This window comes from Pteronotus mesoamericanus, unplaced genomic scaffold (genome assembly GCF_021234165.1).
Source record: "Pteronotus mesoamericanus isolate MK-2021 breed Mesoamerican mustached bat unplaced genomic scaffold, CSHL_Meso_final contig_134, whole genome shotgun sequence".
In the NCBI taxonomy this organism is placed as follows: domain Eukaryota; kingdom Metazoa; phylum Chordata; class Mammalia; order Chiroptera; family Mormoopidae; genus Pteronotus; species Pteronotus mesoamericanus.
Genome location: NW_026555061.1, coordinates 1,897,520 through 1,913,835, shown reverse-complemented (window position 1 = coordinate 1,913,835; position 16,316 = coordinate 1,897,520). Strand labels below are relative to the sequence as shown.

Here is a 16,316-nt window from a genome sequence, read left to right as displayed (position 1 = left end):
GGGGGAAACACAGGGGAACACCACCAATAAGGCGCACAAGCTCGGATCGGGGGCGCTTTGGGCCCCTTGAACAAGAGTCAGTTGATGGCCCTGGGCGCGCAGACGCGGGTGTCGGGGAATGAAAGAACCGTCTGAAGTGACTAATGGCATTAACGTTGTGGTTTCTCTTTAAGCTACGGCCGTGACGCTCTCCCGTCAATGAACTATTTACACCGCGGTGACATCATTTGCTACCACAAAACCCCAACGGTTTAACTACATACCTAGTTTGGGGACATTTCTAACCAGCAATTAAAGGGCTGGAAAATGTAAAATATTTCCGTAAGAAAACTTCTCTTCTTAAATTAAAGGCGGTCGTAATTTTTATGTTATCCTGAAAATTACGGGGCATAGGGAGCCATCTCTGCCCCTGGCCACATCAGCACACCTAACAAATGACCGCTCCACCGTTTCTCTGTCTGCAAAGAAAATGTCCCACCACCTCAGAATACGGGGCACTGCGGCACCTTCAAAACCCTCCCCACGGGTGGGTACTTCGACGTCGCACACCGATCCCCAGGCAGAAGGCCCCCCCTCTGTCCTTGAAACCAGCACAGCATGGCATCCCTCCCAACAAGGCCTGGAAGGGGACTTTTTAAAAACTCTTCACAGGAATTCCTCTCTCTGAGAAGTTAAGTTTTTTATTTGTAATTGAGACAAAAATGGGTCTTCTCAAACAGAAAGGATTGAGATCATTAAGATGCAGTAAATTTTTGTGGGTTCGTCCATTACTTTTTAATTATTTCATTATCCGTCGTCGTAGTCCTACCCTCAGTTGATTCTTAAGTGTTTTCACTTGTAAGCTACCGTTATGGGCTGACAACACACAGTAAAACTTACAATTAGTAAAGGGTGTTTCTTTACAAAATCAGGCATCTCAGTAACACGGTCTGCCTCCTATCGCTCTGAAGTGAAGCTGTTGGTGCATCACTTGATCTCATTCATCAGAATCTTTCTGTATTACTTACTCTTACGGTTTCATAAATATTTAAACTGTCCTACGATAAAGGCAGCAGTCGGTCAGTTTCGGTTGGCTATTGTCCCACCAACACTGACGGAAGGCCTCCGTGTGCACGACACTCTACGTCTGGAAAGCACCTTTGAATACACGATTCCGCTTTCAAATTACAAGATGTAAAATAGCCTGTCACACCTCTGGAAGCGAAGCATCTGCGGAAACGCACCGAGCTGTCTCTCTGACTAAAGGGAAACCGCGGGGACTGTAAGTCCTGGTCATCGCCGGCATTTCAGGGAGGCGGCCCCCGGAAGCCGCGTCGCCCAGGACAGCAGGGCCGGCCAGGGCTCGGCCAGGCAGGAGCCACTAGCTGCTCAGGATGCGCGTGCGAGGCGCTGGGCGGAGCTGGGTGCCACGGAGGGGCGCTGGTCCCTTACCGGTGGGGACAGGAGTGGGGGGGCAGCCAGGCATGGGCAGCCACGCCAGCCCCTCCCACCCCCGCTCCCACAACTCACTGCAGAGCGTGACTTGACTCAAGAGGGAATCCCTCCCTGCCTTGGGCTGTGCCCCCTGCTCTGCTTTAAGGTGGTCAGCGGGCCTCTGCTTAGCCACTCACTGCCTGTGACCAGGGTTCCCCACATCACCCCCCCACCCCGTGAACACGTATGTGTTCGCGGTGGCCTGGTACCGCCACACCCGCCTGTGACCGGCAGGGCGCCTGCAGACCGACCGCATGAGTTCCACGTATTTATATGCCTCACCCTCTCCCTCGCCAACGAACCCCCCGCTGCAGGCGGAACACAGGTGAGCGCGCTGGTGAGCGTTCCTTAATCCGCAACAGGGCCACCCCAGGCCGCGCTGAGGTCTCCCGTGGGCGCGTTGGAGCGTGCCCTGCGGGGCCGCAGGCGCACCGCCCAAGACAGGCGGGGACCCGTTTTAAAGGAGCTGCCTGCTCCGCCAGCGACTTCGGGTTCTTTCTTTCATTACTTTTCAATATTGAAGGAGGAGAAGCTTGGGACAGGACCTTTACAGTGGAAGCTTGGGACCAGAACGCTGTCAGGGCCACCTCTCCTTGTGTGACAATGGAATGGACACATCACCGAACCTCCGTGCTGCTCACGATTCTCCTTTGCGACATGGAATAATGCCGACCTCACAGGAGACCACAGACATGAAAAACGTGAGCTTGCACAAAAAAAGTAAGCGTTCGGCTGACAGGAAGAGCTCAGTAAGTGACAACATGATGCCGCGGGGGACGGCGAGGCGTCGGTCCGTCCACCAGTGCAGCGTTTGCCGCCAGAGTCCAGGGAGAGCGAGAAGGAGCACCCAGCTCACACCCCGGTGCGCCCGGGAGGGAACGTGGCGGCCCAAGGCCGTGTCCACGCCGAACACGCCTGCCCGCAGGGACGGACCGAAGCAAGCCTCTGCGTCACGCCTGTTAGGCTTTCAAAACAGGCAACGATTTTATCACAATCGCAGCAGACAGCAGCAACTCTTCCTCGTGCAAACTGGGAGAACACGTTAGCTCTGCCACGGAAATGCCACTGCTGTAAAAAGTCACGACGATGTCACGGGATCCCAAAATGCTGCGTATAAAGATAGCGCTCTCCAAATCGGAACACATTTCAAAAGCCTGGGATAATGCGGCATGAACGGCATACTGAGAAAATGTTCTTAATAAGGAGAATAATCATTCCTAATCGGTCTGTTTTCTGAAATTTTGACTTTTTAGTACTTAACACGGGATCGTTACAGAAGGCAAGTGACAGAAAAAGCGCAGCTTCAAACTCCAAAATAATCATTAGCGTCTCGGGAGGAGGGCGAATCAACGTCCTCGACGCCGGGGCACTACCGGGCCTGTCACGGTGGCTGCGACGGGGCGGGGCCCGGTGGGAAGGTGCCACCGTCCCCTGGGCTGTCACCGTCCACGCCGGCGGCGAGCTGCCCTGCGGGCCCCACGCACACCCTCGCTCCGAGTACCCGCAGCCGGCGCCCCGAGCGGACGGACCTGCTCTCCGCCCCTCGGGGAAGCCTACAGCTTCCGGTCTGTGAACGTGGCATATAGTTTTGCCAAATCTGAATTCTCTCTCCTTCTCCCCATTTCTCCCTATCTCTCCCTTCACAGGACCACTTCTGCCCACGCCCCCAGACCCGGGGGCCAGCGGCCGGCAGTCACGGAGGCCAATGCAGCGCAGGGACGGTCCCCTGGGCCCGTGACTCAGAGCAGGGAGAGCCCGCTCACCCAGAAAACAACAAAACAACAGGGAATGTTGAGGCCGGTCACGGGCCCGGGGCCACGCCAAGGCACGGCCCTGCGTCAGGCGCCGTGCGCACGGCGCTTGCGCGTCACTCGGGAAAGGGAAGTTGTCCGGAGGCCCAGGAGCCCCTGACGACCTCCCGTCAGGGAAACCACGTGCTTGGACGTGCTCTTGGGAGGCGGCCCTCAGAGGCACCAGCTTGGAGAGACGGCGGTCAGGGCAGGGAAGGAGGTCAGACAGACAAAGGTGGCGAAGGCCCAACTCGGGACGTCAGGTGGGAAAGCCTTTGCGGGACACACGGGAGGCGGCACTGGTCGGAGGGCCCCTCGTGCAGGCGCACCCCGGCCACCGCCACCAGACACCCCCACGACCTGCACTCAGCCCCGCCGCCGCCGGTCGCCACGGGGAACAGCCCTGACGCCCAGACGGCAGGGGCCGCGGGCGGCTCAGCCAAAGCAAAGAACACGAGCTTCCCTCCCCGGTTGGTCCCGCCGGCTCCTTCTGTCCCACCGCCTGCCCTGCCGGGACGGCCCTGAGGCCACAGGAGCCTCTGGGGACAGGCCTTCCTGCTCCCAGGCTGGGACACGGGCGAGAGCCACGGCCTGCCTGCGACCACGGAGCGCGGCCGCCGGGCAGAGCGCAGAGCGGCCACGGGCCGAGCGGGCGGTGGCGCAGTTCTTCCTCCCTGCCGCGGAGCTGCGCTCCAGGACCGGGGCCTGTGCTCGCTCTGCCACCGCGCCCCCCGCCCAGTGGGAGGGGCGCCTGGGAGGCACTCAGCAAGTGCCTGTGCTCCTGAGCTGACTCTGAAGGGGCAAACTTTCTAGGTATGGACGGGTGTCCGTCCGTCCATCCATCCGTCCGTCCATAGGTCGTTAAAGAAAAAAGAGGAAGAACGGGGGCCCGGGGGACGTCAGGAATGGTGGCCACGCGCTGCTCTCAGGGACAGCACCAGGCCACATGCGAGCGGACCGTTCAGCTGCCTGCTGCGTGGGACCTGGAGACAGACCACTGGCGTCTCCGGCGCCTGTCACTTGTACCCGGCAGGCCCTCAGGACAGCGCCTCACGTCTGTTGGTTGTCACCCACCTCTCAGGCCCGGACAGGCCCACCGGGCGGCGCTGGGAGAGGTGCGAGCGGGCCGGCCCAGCCACAGAGGGTCCGGCCGGGGGAGTGAACGGGGGTGGAGAGGGAGCTGCGGGAGACGCGCGGGAGAACGGCCCCGCACGGGGACACCCGGCGGTCGCTCGCTGCCAGAGCCGCTGCCTGCGCACCGTCGACCCTTCCCAGACGCGGGAGCCAGAGGCCTGGCTGGGAGGGCCTCCCTCCCGACGCCACAGCGCCGAGGGTGAGGGGCGGGCAGAGGGCCCACCGTCCAGCATCAGGCGTACTGCCGCGTCAAAGTCAGCTGGGAGGGGAACCGGCCGCCCTGGGGCAGGAGCGGCCTTGTTCAGGGGGTGGCAGGCAGGGCGGGGGAAGACAGGGAAGGGGGGCACATGTATTTTACAGTGAAGTGATGTGTCCTTGTCTAGATAATCACCAAGGACATCTTAAATGCAATAAAATAAAGTTTAAAAACACGGGAAAAAATTAAAAGGACTTCAGGGGGCGCATAGAACCCCGAGTTTGCCTAATTTTCAAGATCTGTCGTTCAGTGAGCTCTGGTTCGAGAGGACGGGAACCCATGCGCGTGACATTCAATGATGCGGACCGACTCCGCCTGCGGGCAGCGCAGACCTGAGCTCCAAGTGCAACCGCAAGACACGCTCGCAATCCCCACACAGGGTTCTCGCCCCCGACCCCAGCCGTGGCGCGCCGGCCGGACACACACCCGCCCCAGCGCCGGCGCGCGCGGCCCGCGGCCCACCTGCAGGATGGACACCGTCTGGGAGAAGTGGTGCTGCTCCATGGTGGACGTGGAGTAGAGTGCGGCGAGCGGGTGGTCGAACTTCTGCAGGTAGCTGTTGCTGAAGCCCCTGTGGTCCAGGTCGTGGCACAGGCAGGCGATCAGCAGCCCTTTGCGCTTGAGAAACAGGGTGGGGCACAGAGGTTCGAACCCAGGACGGAACGAGGGGCCTGCAGCCCTTCGACCCCGAGCGCCGGCCCCGCCCTTCACGCGGCGACACCCTTCTGGAGCTCTGACACCCGAAGGGGCCGAACTTCCGTCATCTCTGCTGCTCTGCTTGTGAACTCGGGAGTCAAGTTACTGCTGAGCTGCCCTCGACTCTGGGAATAAAGTGCGGGTGGTGTCCCATGAGAGCGAACGTTCCGCTTTACAGACGCCGCACATCAGCAGCAGGAGGGGCAGACTCGGTCCTTCGTCAGAAGTGTATTCGCTGTTACATCCTAGCGATGCTCTTGTTACTATCAATTGTGACTCTAACAAGGAAGCCACGCCGCGTGTGCACAGTGGCCGCAGGGAGCAGCGGGAGCCAGGGGCCGGCGCCACGGAGGGCCCCGGGCGGGCGGGGACGTGAGGACGAGCAGGGAAGCAGAGGCCCTGGGACAGGAGGGCGGGCGGGGGGCCGCTGGGGGCGCGCAGCTGCCGGCGGGCCTTCCCTGAGGGTCAGAGGGGCGGGGCGGGGCCCGGAGGCGCGGGGAGAGGACAGAGGGAGAGGGAGCAGGGGAGGCTGAAGACCACACAGGCCTTATGCTCTGAATGACCCATGATGGCAATTTCTGTGTCAAGAGATGACAACTCCCTTCTCCCCGTGGTGAGATGTCCCCTGAGGAAGGACACCAGTTTTTCGGGAGAGGGGAGAGGGGACTCAGCGAGGGCTTTCCCAGGCTTTGCCAGGACCAGGCGCGGAGAGGCCACACTCGGAGGCCGGGCTGGGCTGAGGGGCCCTGAGCCCCGGTGCACAGCCGGGCGAGGCCGTCCCGGAACCTCCCCCGACCCCAGGCTGGAGCTCCCAGGGCAGACTTGTCTCCGGGGCTGGAAGGCGAGGCAAATCATCGGCAGGGCCCCGCTCCCCCGCAGAGGAGGCCCGCCAGCCGAGGCCCTGGGGGTGGTGAGGGCCGGGGGGGCCCATCAGCGCCGGGTCTGCACTGCGCCGGCGTGGGGGCCGTGGGAAAAATGCGCTCTGCCACATCCCTTCAGAAGACTTATGAGGAAGGGGGCTCCAAGAGTCGCTCTTTCCTTGGGGGATCCTTTCGTGAAGTTGGAATTTGGGTATCTACACTTCTTACACAAAATAATAGGATCAACGTTTGGGTCTATAAAACGTGCTTCTACTGATTCACGGAACCCAATCTGCCGGGAACATGTCGCATATCCGTGCCGCCCGTGTGCCCCGGGCGCGGGCGTGAGGCCCGCTCAGGTCTCCAGGCGGGGGGCCCACGCACCTCCAGGTCGGTGAAGAGCCCGCGGTTGTTCTGGAGGATGGCGTACATGCAGTGCGCCACCGTCACCGCGTGCTTCCAGTTGTGGTAAGGGACGCGCCGGTAGTTCTTCTTCACCGACATGATGAAGCGACACAGCTTTTCCAGCTCAAAGCTGTGGGGAAAAGACACGTGGCAGACACCACGGGGAGTCAGGAGCCGCAGCCGGGCGCGCACACCCCGTGCCTGGGCCCCGCCCCGCGGACCCCTGGGTCTCCAGGGGGACCCGGCGCACCGGAGCCTCTTGCCGAGCACCCGGCGGTTCGGAGAGAAGGCCCTCTCGGCTCTGCTCTGACCGGCTCGCTGCCCGCCCAGGGGGCAAGGCCTGCTCGGCTGCAGCTCCGGCCCCGCTCCTGCCCTGCCCTACCCCGGAGTGCCCCGGACGGCACGTCTCCATTCTGCGGAGCGCGTTCCCAGCTACTGTTTTCCGAAAAGCACATTCGGGTGCACACACCGCAAATGTGGATGCATGTCCCATGGGAATTTTCCTCTCAAAGTGTGAATCCAGGTTGTCAAGGCACTCGAAGTGTTAGCAGCAAATGACAAGATCCCGGCACGAGACAGAAGTGACATTGCTGCTATACCACATGGTTATTATATTTTACTTTATATTATCATGTATTTATACTTATTTAAGGGTTAGCAACTTCCTCAATAGATTTTAAAGCAGCTTAAAACAAAAGCACATCAGGGCTAAACAGGGCTCTTTGAAATACCAAAGAAATGAGAGTTCAACAAACTTCCAAAAATATGTACCCTGTATTTTCTCCACTGAAATGTCCGTAAAGTATGTCACTGTAAGAGTTCTAAATGGTCAACCCTTCAAGGACCACCTAAGCCGTACCTAGAGCTGGTTACGCCGTGCGCACCCTTTTAAACCAGCAGACATAAGGAACACGCAGACTTCGGGAGGAAAATAAAGCTTCCTCAGTTCTAGAGAACCTGAGAGCCTCAGGTAGCCCCCTTAGGACAAGGTGAGAGATAGGAGAAGAAAACTGTGCCCTTAGGACAGGCCACGGCGGGCGGGAAGGAAGCACTGGAAGACGCACAACCCTGACTGGTGGACGCGGCACCAGCCTTTGGATTAGGCGGCTCGTTCCGCTCACTCCTAGTCTGACATCCAACGTGAGGGGCACCACGTGAGTGGGCACAACGTGAGTGGGCTCCCACGCGCACGTTAAAGCAGTGGGAGCTTACGTTGAGCGACAACCCGTCTCTTCCGGCTGAACCGCGAGTGTGTCCCGCCTCTGCTGCACGGGCTGCCTGGGTGGCTGAGTGGCTGGGAGCTGGGAGCAGCTGGGCTTGAAGGGAAATAGGCCTGGGGCCGGGGCTCTGCCCAGCAAGTGCGTTCACCTTTGTAACTTTATTTAGAGAAAGCCATTTACACGCGGCACATTTCCGTGGTCGACCACGAAAGCGGCAAGGCGTACAGTATAGGTAGGGAGAGGTCGTCTCACCCCACAGTCTAAAAAGGAAGTTTCCAGGCCATTCCTACCAGGATGTCCCGCAGGAGCGATGGATCATGTAGACAAAAATGCCAGGCCACATGGTTTCGAAAGGACCGATGTCAAAGTGGAACCTGAAACGAAATGAAAAGAAGGCTCGGTTCAGGCCTGGACATAATCGGTATGAACACAGTAGCAAATAAGAAAGCAATGCCGCTTTCCGTCTCTCCAGAGAGCGGCTGAGAAGGCGGGAGCCCAGCCGCCTCGGTCACAGCGCTCTCGTATGCAAAGGGCTCCAGGAGGAATTCCACACATTCCCCTAGGATCTTAGTTCCGTAGCGGCTTCATTGCCGTTGCCTAATTTTCTATGAAACCATCTGTTAACGCAGGATGTTGTGGTTACCACCAGAACAATGAAAAAGTATAAAAACATTACAATGAATAATACACATACATTACACAACTTTTAGATATGGGGGGAGAACCATATCAAATTTTTTTAGAGTTGAAAATTATTTTATCTCCTATTTAAATCTAGAGAAAAGTTTCATAAACAGAAACAGCCAGTGTTATTACCTATTTTCCATTTGCGAATTTAGTTAGCAAAGAATGGAGCTCCCTGATTGGCTGTAGTGTGAAGACACACAAAGAACGGAGCTCCCTGATTGGCTGTAGTGTGAAGACACACAAAGAACGGAGCTCCCTGATTGGCTGCAGTGTGAAGACACACAGAGAACGGAGCTCCCTGATTGGCTGCGGTGCGAAGCCTCCGGGCTCTCTGTGAGGGGCGGTGCTCAGTGTTCCCATGTCCTGACCTGGAGGCTTTGCCTCCCTGGGCCACCAGGGCAGTGAGGCCACCACCGTCCGATGGCCTCCTTGCTTAATTTAACCACAATGTCTTCCCAATTGCAAGACCATTATCAGCTCTGGGTCACTTGTGGAAATGTTCGATGCCGTTAAATAGTGTTGCCTGGTATTAGTAATGGGTATCCAAATCATCACTGGCCCCACCACCAGGAATGCCATACACTAGCACGGTTAGAAAACAAAGTGTGAAAGTTGAATTATTACTAACTTATCAAATGTAACTTGCAAATTTAAATTTAGACAGAAATGAAAACTTTTAGATGCATGATATTAAATGCCATTTAAATATTAGGTATTATAGATTGTTAAGTGTGCAAAAGACTCACGAGAAAAGCGACCGTTTAGGGTCACTCATCTAAAAATCGTGCTCCAATTTTATGAGATCTGCACAAGTCTCCTAAGATTTGGAATCACCCCGGAAGGAGACCCGGCGCGGTGAGCGCACCCAGGTAACACGGCACGGGACCCCAACTCTGCGCGTGTCTCACGTTAGGTCGCTCAGGCTGGGCGGCTGCCCCGGGAATCGGGAACCTGGAACTGGGAAGGGAACCAGGAACCGGGCGCCTGGAACCGGGAACGGGGGCCGCGCGCGAGGGGCACTCACAGCTCGATCTCCTTGCAGAGCCGCGAGGGCAGCGTGAAGCGCATGAGGCCCTGCCACTCCTCCGCCGTGCAGATGCTGTGGTAGGACAGCTTCTCCATGGTGACCCGGTAGATGCACTCCGAGTGGCGAATCCGGTGGTACATCTGGGCCGCAGCCCCCAGAAAGAAAACGCACGTCATGCGGGCTCAACATCGGGTGTCAAAGAAGCAGAACTGCGAGCGGAACTGCTATCCCTGCCCATGAGCTGCCTTTCCTGCCCATTTCTACCCACTTGCACGCACACTGTGGGTGCAACACAAGTTACCAAAGCCGCCCGAAGAGCCTCACGCTCCTGGAACAGATGCCTCTTCGCCAGACGTTCTCCCTGGGCAGTGAGGCTGCTGGGGACCCCCGTGCCCAAGCCGTGCCCTGGGATGCCCCGCTACAGCACCTGGGGGAGCGCGGTCCGCTGTTCCCCAGCCCCCCGGCCCCATCTAGTCGGGTGTCCTGTCAGAGTGGCCTGGGCGGATGCGGCAGAGACCAAACGAGGCGAGAGGGAGGCCATGTGCTCTCTCTCTCTTTTATTAAAAAATATTTTTGATGTATTAATTTTAGCCTTCTTTTAAAATATTTAACTTGATGCTTGGTGATCTCAAAGTCCTCTCGTCCAAGGGGTCTCTAAAATGTTCGCGTAGGAAATCCTGTGTTGGCAAAGAATTTTGGAAATGCGTGCCTGACAAATGGCGCTCCGTTAGCAATTACGTGCTTATGCACGGTGCTGAAACACTATTTATATGATAAAACACACAGTAAACTAAAAATGTATAAAGATATGTATTTTTATGTTTTACTTACTGAATGAGACCTTTTGTTATTATTGAACAATTACATATTTTAAAATAAAAACACCATAATAAAATGCATATTTTCAGTTGCCAAGCTTTTCCTTTAATACTTTGTGAAACACAATGTCTGGTTCAGTTTAATTTATTTCAGTAGTTTGGCTTTCAGTTATGGAATTTGAGAAAGCTGTGCAGTAAGTGCACGGGCCCACGTGGGATAGAAGGTGGTCCTGGCTCTTCTCAAACATCCACTTATAATTTTGTTCCCTAACAGCTAGTATTTTGGTTGAATTTAAGATACATTTCGATGTTCATGCATGTCTGTCCGTTAATCCTGAGAACTATTCAGCTGAATCTTTATGAACAGAGGTGGGCAAATGTAGGCTTATAGCTGTGAGAACGCAAAACACAGAGTTTATTCTTATATTATTATTTATTAATTATTGCAGCATTTTTCCATGTGAACAACGGTAAACCTACTTTTGCCAACCACTGTACCATCAAATAGGTTCAAACAATGAATCAACTTCCAAGCATCTGTTTCCAAAGTGCCCTCCCTAGGACCGGAGTTTATCTGGAAAAGCAATTACTTCATTCTCAACGTTAATGCCACTCGCCGGGTGAGATTGGGCAAATTAAGCCTCGCGTGTCCATTTTCCTAATGGACGTGCTAAAGCCTCAGTGACGGCTGCTGTGGGGCTGCGCTTCCGGGCGGGAGGCTGCAGGGCGCTGCCTGGCCCAGCGAGGGCTTGGTCGGGTGCGGGCAGGGCCCAGGGTGGTCGCCCCGTGCCCGCCGCCTGGTGCGGAAAAGGCACTCGGCGCTCGGCTGCTGAATTCAGGGAGGAGGAAAGGTTGCACAGTTATCAGATTTGGGCCTAGCCGACTGGTTTCATCCTCACAATGGTTCTGCCCTCGGTCCGTTCATGTTAAATGTCTTCTGATCTAACAGGCACGGAGGTCATCTGCTCTGAAGGGGTCCTCTGTCTAGGCAGCCAACCTGGCAGACTGATCTCCTGCTGGCTCGCTGAGTCATTCCTAACTGTTTCTTTGAGATCATAATATGGACGAGAAAATTAACTGACTTCTAGTTTTAAGACACTTTCTGTTTTTTTAAATGGTTATCTTTCCATTGACATGCCATCTGTTAAAAATAAAATGGAGATGTTGATCAAAAACCTTGCCCTCCCTTTAATCCGATGGAAGGGGGCAAAGTCTAACAGAACTACAGATGGAGAAAGAAAGAATAAAGACAGAGGAGTGTTTCCATGGCCCGTGCGCCTGGCCTCTCGGAGAGGCCTCTTAATCAAACAAGACCGCTGAGCCGAACAACAATAAAGTGAGCTGCTCCGTGACCACCTTCAGGACGAGACGCGATGTTCACGTAGGAAACATGCTCTCGCTGAGGATACGATAATCTATCCAAGAGCAGAAATACCTTGGATTTCCCAGGACCCGCGCACTTAGTCTGGCTTGAAAACGGCCAGCAGTTAAAAGGCATCTCACGCTGCACAAAGCTTTTTCACATTTATGATCTTAAAAATGAACTATTTTTGTGTAAAGCCACGCTACCTCCTTAAGAAGTAACGGCTTCCGATAACCCGTACTCTCATATTTGGTAATTATTTACCAACACTTCAGAGAATGTTGTTTGGATCACACATATACTGATAGAGCTCCTATCACAGACAGATATGATATATATACTACACTACCACAACCCCAAAGTTTTAATACTTACTCTAAATGTTTGATGTAGAATATTATCTTAAGGTAATCATTGAAATATTGAAAGCATAAATATATTGCATTAGAATAAACTTTTGTAGGGTAATGGAAATACACGTTCAGAGAGAAAAGAATACTGTTAAATCGTCCAATCGTAAGGGCTTGTCCTTGTTTTTTTTTTAAATGGACCATACAGGCATCAAGTTGCTACAACACTCAGATTCCATTAAATTCAAGTAAAAGATGATCAAAATCAATATTCAGAGTGTACTGGAAAATACATTCTCTGCAACTTTTAAGCTAAACAAGTGTAAGCTGTCACTCTTTTTACTTATGAGAGAGACACAGAAGATGTTTGAAGGAAAAAGATATCTGAACACTGCGTTAGTTTATTTCCAGCGAGCCAAGCAATACTGACTGTCCCCAGGAGGGACCCTGGTGCCACAGAGGACGACGTGCACACTCAGGAAGCCGCCCTCCCTGAGCCGCGAAGAGCCGTCTCTGGCCGCTGCCGAGCCCTTTTCCCACTTTCCTGCGCCTAGTCTTCCTTAAGCTGTTTCCGCTAGTTATCACGGGATTCCTGCAAAACGCGGTTCAGTCTCCAAAGAAGGCAATTTCCCTAAATTGCTAAGGTGCTAACTCCCATGTACGCCGATTGAGCGTCATAAAAAAGTTCATAAAATTTGCCCCAACTTCAAAATTCTGCTAATATCACTGAAGCATGACTAGAGTTTATGGCATACTAACTGTTCGAGCCGTTTAAAATACTAACATGTCCCAGAAAGATGCTCAACTCAACTCCTTCAAAGTGAGCCTTCCTACAACAAAGAGCGGCCCATTCTGTCATTCAGGACACCGGCCGGACCGCCGTGGGGCCTCGGGGCGGCACCCAGCGGGGGAGCTGCTGGGCAGGTGCGGCCCTGCTCCGCAGAGGACCTTCCGGGGCGGCGTTCAGCTCCAGCCCTTTGCCCCGGTACCCGAGTCGCACACGCGGTCCACATCGCAAACAACGGGAGTCTAGGAAGCGTTTCCTTGTTCCTTTCGGTAGATCTTGTGACCTACAAACCTGATGCGTGAACATTTTACCTTTATTTAACTTCATTTTTTTAAAACAAATTCACACCTTGAAATAAATGCACAATATGAGGTGATTCTTTTTTTTCTTTCTTTCAAGGCATTTCACGGCTTTCCCTAAACTGTGAGCCGCCAAGGCTCACTCTTTTGTTTTATGAAGGAAACGTCCATGTGGAAAAAAGAAAACAAACCCTTCACCTACTTTATTTAAGAGGTGTCATTACCACAGAGGAGTCAGAAAGGCACTTAGAGCGCATCCTTACGTTGGCACAGTGTAAGGCCAAAGCGCAGAAGACGGCAAACATCTTGAAGTTGTTCTCATCCGTTTTGGAAAAGGCACTGCCGCTGATCTTGTTCACCATCTGCACCACGCCGATGACGCTGCCGCGGCTGACGATGGGCATGCAGAGGATGTTCCGGGTCGTGTAGCCCGTGTAGAGGTCCACCTCCCTGCGGGTGGGGGCGGTGGTCGCACCGGGAGACAAACACAGGGCAGAGGCGGGGGGTGAGCGACAGACGCCACCACACGCCTCCGGGCGGTCTTGCCGCTCACATGCTTCTCTTACAAGTAACGGGGATGGAACCCTTGGCTCCTACATTCGAGGGCCACGTGGCGTTGGAAAGTGTTTTATTAAAACATTTTCAAAAAAGTTCTAACCAATTGGTTCTTTTGTTTTCAAGAGAGTTTAGAACAGTAAACAGGAGGCCTTCAGCTTATGGATCGGTTTTAAGTACGCAGCATTAGTAAGGAAAAACAAGCTCTCGAGCCAGAGAAAAATATAATAAATGTGGGGAGAGAGCATGTTCCTTCGACACTGGCTGTATTTCTGGGAGATGGGACTTGCTCAGCAAACATGAGGGGGATTCAGGGCCAGAGCCCTGGCGCCCGCTCCTCGGTGAGCTGCCCCCACCCGCAGGGACGCTCTGGCCTGAGAAGGCAGACGCACTCGCTCTGACCGGTCACAGAGGAGGAGGCCGGGACAGAGGCAGAGGACACGGGGGCTGGGAGTGAGGCCCCGCCCAGAGGCGGCCATGGGGCCAGAGGCGGCAGGGGCTGGGGAGCCCGGGGGCTGGGCTGCTCTCCCCGAGGCTGGCATTTCTGCGACCCGTGCACCCTGTGCCTGCACAGTGGCCCAGCCCCCGACCGCCGAGCAGTATTCCAGGGCGTGGAGGGGCACGTTTTATGCATCCCTTCATCAGGTAGCGGGCATTGTTACATTGTAACGGCCAGGTTGCAGCAGTTACAGATGCTGCTGCTTGGGAGATCTGCGTATGCACCTTTGTGTTGACAGATGCTAACATTTTTCTTGGAGAAAAACCGCATCTTGCCATGTATAATGCACACCCACGTTTTTGTGCACATTATACACCGGGTCATTAGGCCCACAGTATGTAATTATTACACCTATGTATAATGCTCATCCTTATTGTTCTCTCAGAAATTTGGGCAAAAATGTGCACATGATACACGGCAAAATACAGTAGCTAGCCATGGGGCTGACCGAGCACAGTCAGTAACGCTGAACTTTACAAGAAACCGCGAGGCCACTCTCCAAAGGGGCTGCCCCGCCTCCTCTCCCGCCGGTAAAGCCCAAGCCTCGCAGCCCCCCTGCCCCGATGGCCCCCTGCGCCCTGGCCGCCCTTGCCCGGGTGCACCTGCACGAACTGTAGCCGTTCAAGCTGGCGGGGAGCGGGGCCTGCGGTCAGCTAAGTTCACGCCGCCCTCACCCTAACACCCGGCCAGGTGCTGAACGGCCGTTTCGGTCTCTCCTTTTGTGCAGTAACTGTTAAAATCTTGTGCCCTCTTTATTAAATTGGGTTAACTTATTATCAGGTTGAGAGAGCTGTTTATACATTCTGGATACAAGTATTTTGCCTGACATATGTGTCATAAACATTTTCTCACAATCTGTTCCTTGTCTTTTCATGTTGTTAATAGTTGACCTACACATTTTTTAGACAAAGGTTTTACCAAAAGATATGTAAGTATTTTCAATATGTAAGCATTAAAATAACAAGTTTGGGGTTTTTTTGAAAAAAATTGAGGTTTTCAGCATACTTTTTATTGATAAAACATATAACTAGGATATATCTGTGTTTATATACAAGTTGTATATATTTGACATTAATCAAATACCTGATAAAGCTTCCTATTATTTATTTTATTTCAGTGTCTCTTAAACTGAATGTTTGACTCAACTGAACACTCTGGTCAAAATATCTGAACTATTACTTCTTAATAATCATAGCATCAATCTTAAGACTCACTTTCTAGAGATTTATTAAAATTACATTTATATAATTTGGTTTCTAGTTCTCCAAAGAAACTCAGTACAAAACAAAATCTTTATAAATTATCCTCCTCCAACCTTAGTAATAGCGGATAAAAGCTGCACTGTGCTTTCAGTTCCTCCTTCGCGCGTTGGGTAAAGGTGACAGACATTTTTTGCATATGTTCTCTAGGCCCGAAAACAAAACCAAAACTGCAAAGTAAGCACTGCCGTGCCCAACGTACGGATGAGGAAACTCGGGCCCAGAGGTCAAGTCGCTGCCCCCGGCCGCTCTGGCGCTGAGGGACAGCGCGCGGCGGCCGCATCCCCGCGGCGGGAGCCGACGCCGCCGTACCTGTTAAAGCGCGGGTCGGCATAGGCATCTGGAATGTTCAGCACTTCCCCCGTTCTTGCTACTTGCCCGGCGATCCCTTTCTCAATCGAAAACCTGCACACGAGAGAGACAGGGGCAGGAGCATTAACACACAGGCGCTGCGACGGGATGCGAAACAGTTACACCGCTCAGCAGGGAATGGAGAGCAAGGCTGCATGTTAAACACTCGCACTGACTTCGCATCTGCATGTTCCAAGTCACCTTATTATTATAAAATATGCAAAGGTAAAGCTGGAAAACGTCGCGCTGCAATCACTTGAGTACCTTGATTTAAGATGTACTTCGAAGTATGAACTTACACTGAATCACAAATTGAAATTGAAAAATTAATTACATTCTCCTGCACGGACCAATAATAGTCCTTTATTTTGGCAAAATACCTTATAACTGACAATGTGCTTCAACATACGTTTTCTTAGTTAATTCTCACTGTGGTGTGAACTGAGGCCCATGTGGGTTCAGTAATTTGCTAAAATTCCTAAAATAC

General features: G+C 53.7%; 1 protein-coding gene across 2 annotated transcripts in view; it reads right to left on the bottom strand.

Moving 5' to 3' along the window:
• PDE10A (phosphodiesterase 10A) overlaps positions 1-16,316 on the bottom strand; it is a 163,514-nt gene that overhangs the window by 12,613 nt on the left and 134,585 nt on the right. For both annotated transcript variants that reach the window (XM_054595337.1, XM_054595326.1), the window contains 6 exons: positions 15,791-15,883; positions 13,429-13,615; positions 9,546-9,688; positions 8,125-8,208; positions 6,594-6,744; positions 5,116-5,271 (listed from right to left, as the gene is read on the bottom strand). In XM_054595337.1, coding sequence (XP_054451312.1) covers positions 5,116-5,271; positions 6,594-6,744; positions 8,125-8,208; positions 9,546-9,688; positions 13,429-13,615; positions 15,791-15,883 — 814 coding nt within the window. The remainder of the gene's footprint in view (positions 1-5,115; positions 5,272-6,593; positions 6,745-8,124; positions 8,209-9,545; positions 9,689-13,428; positions 13,616-15,790; positions 15,884-16,316) is intronic.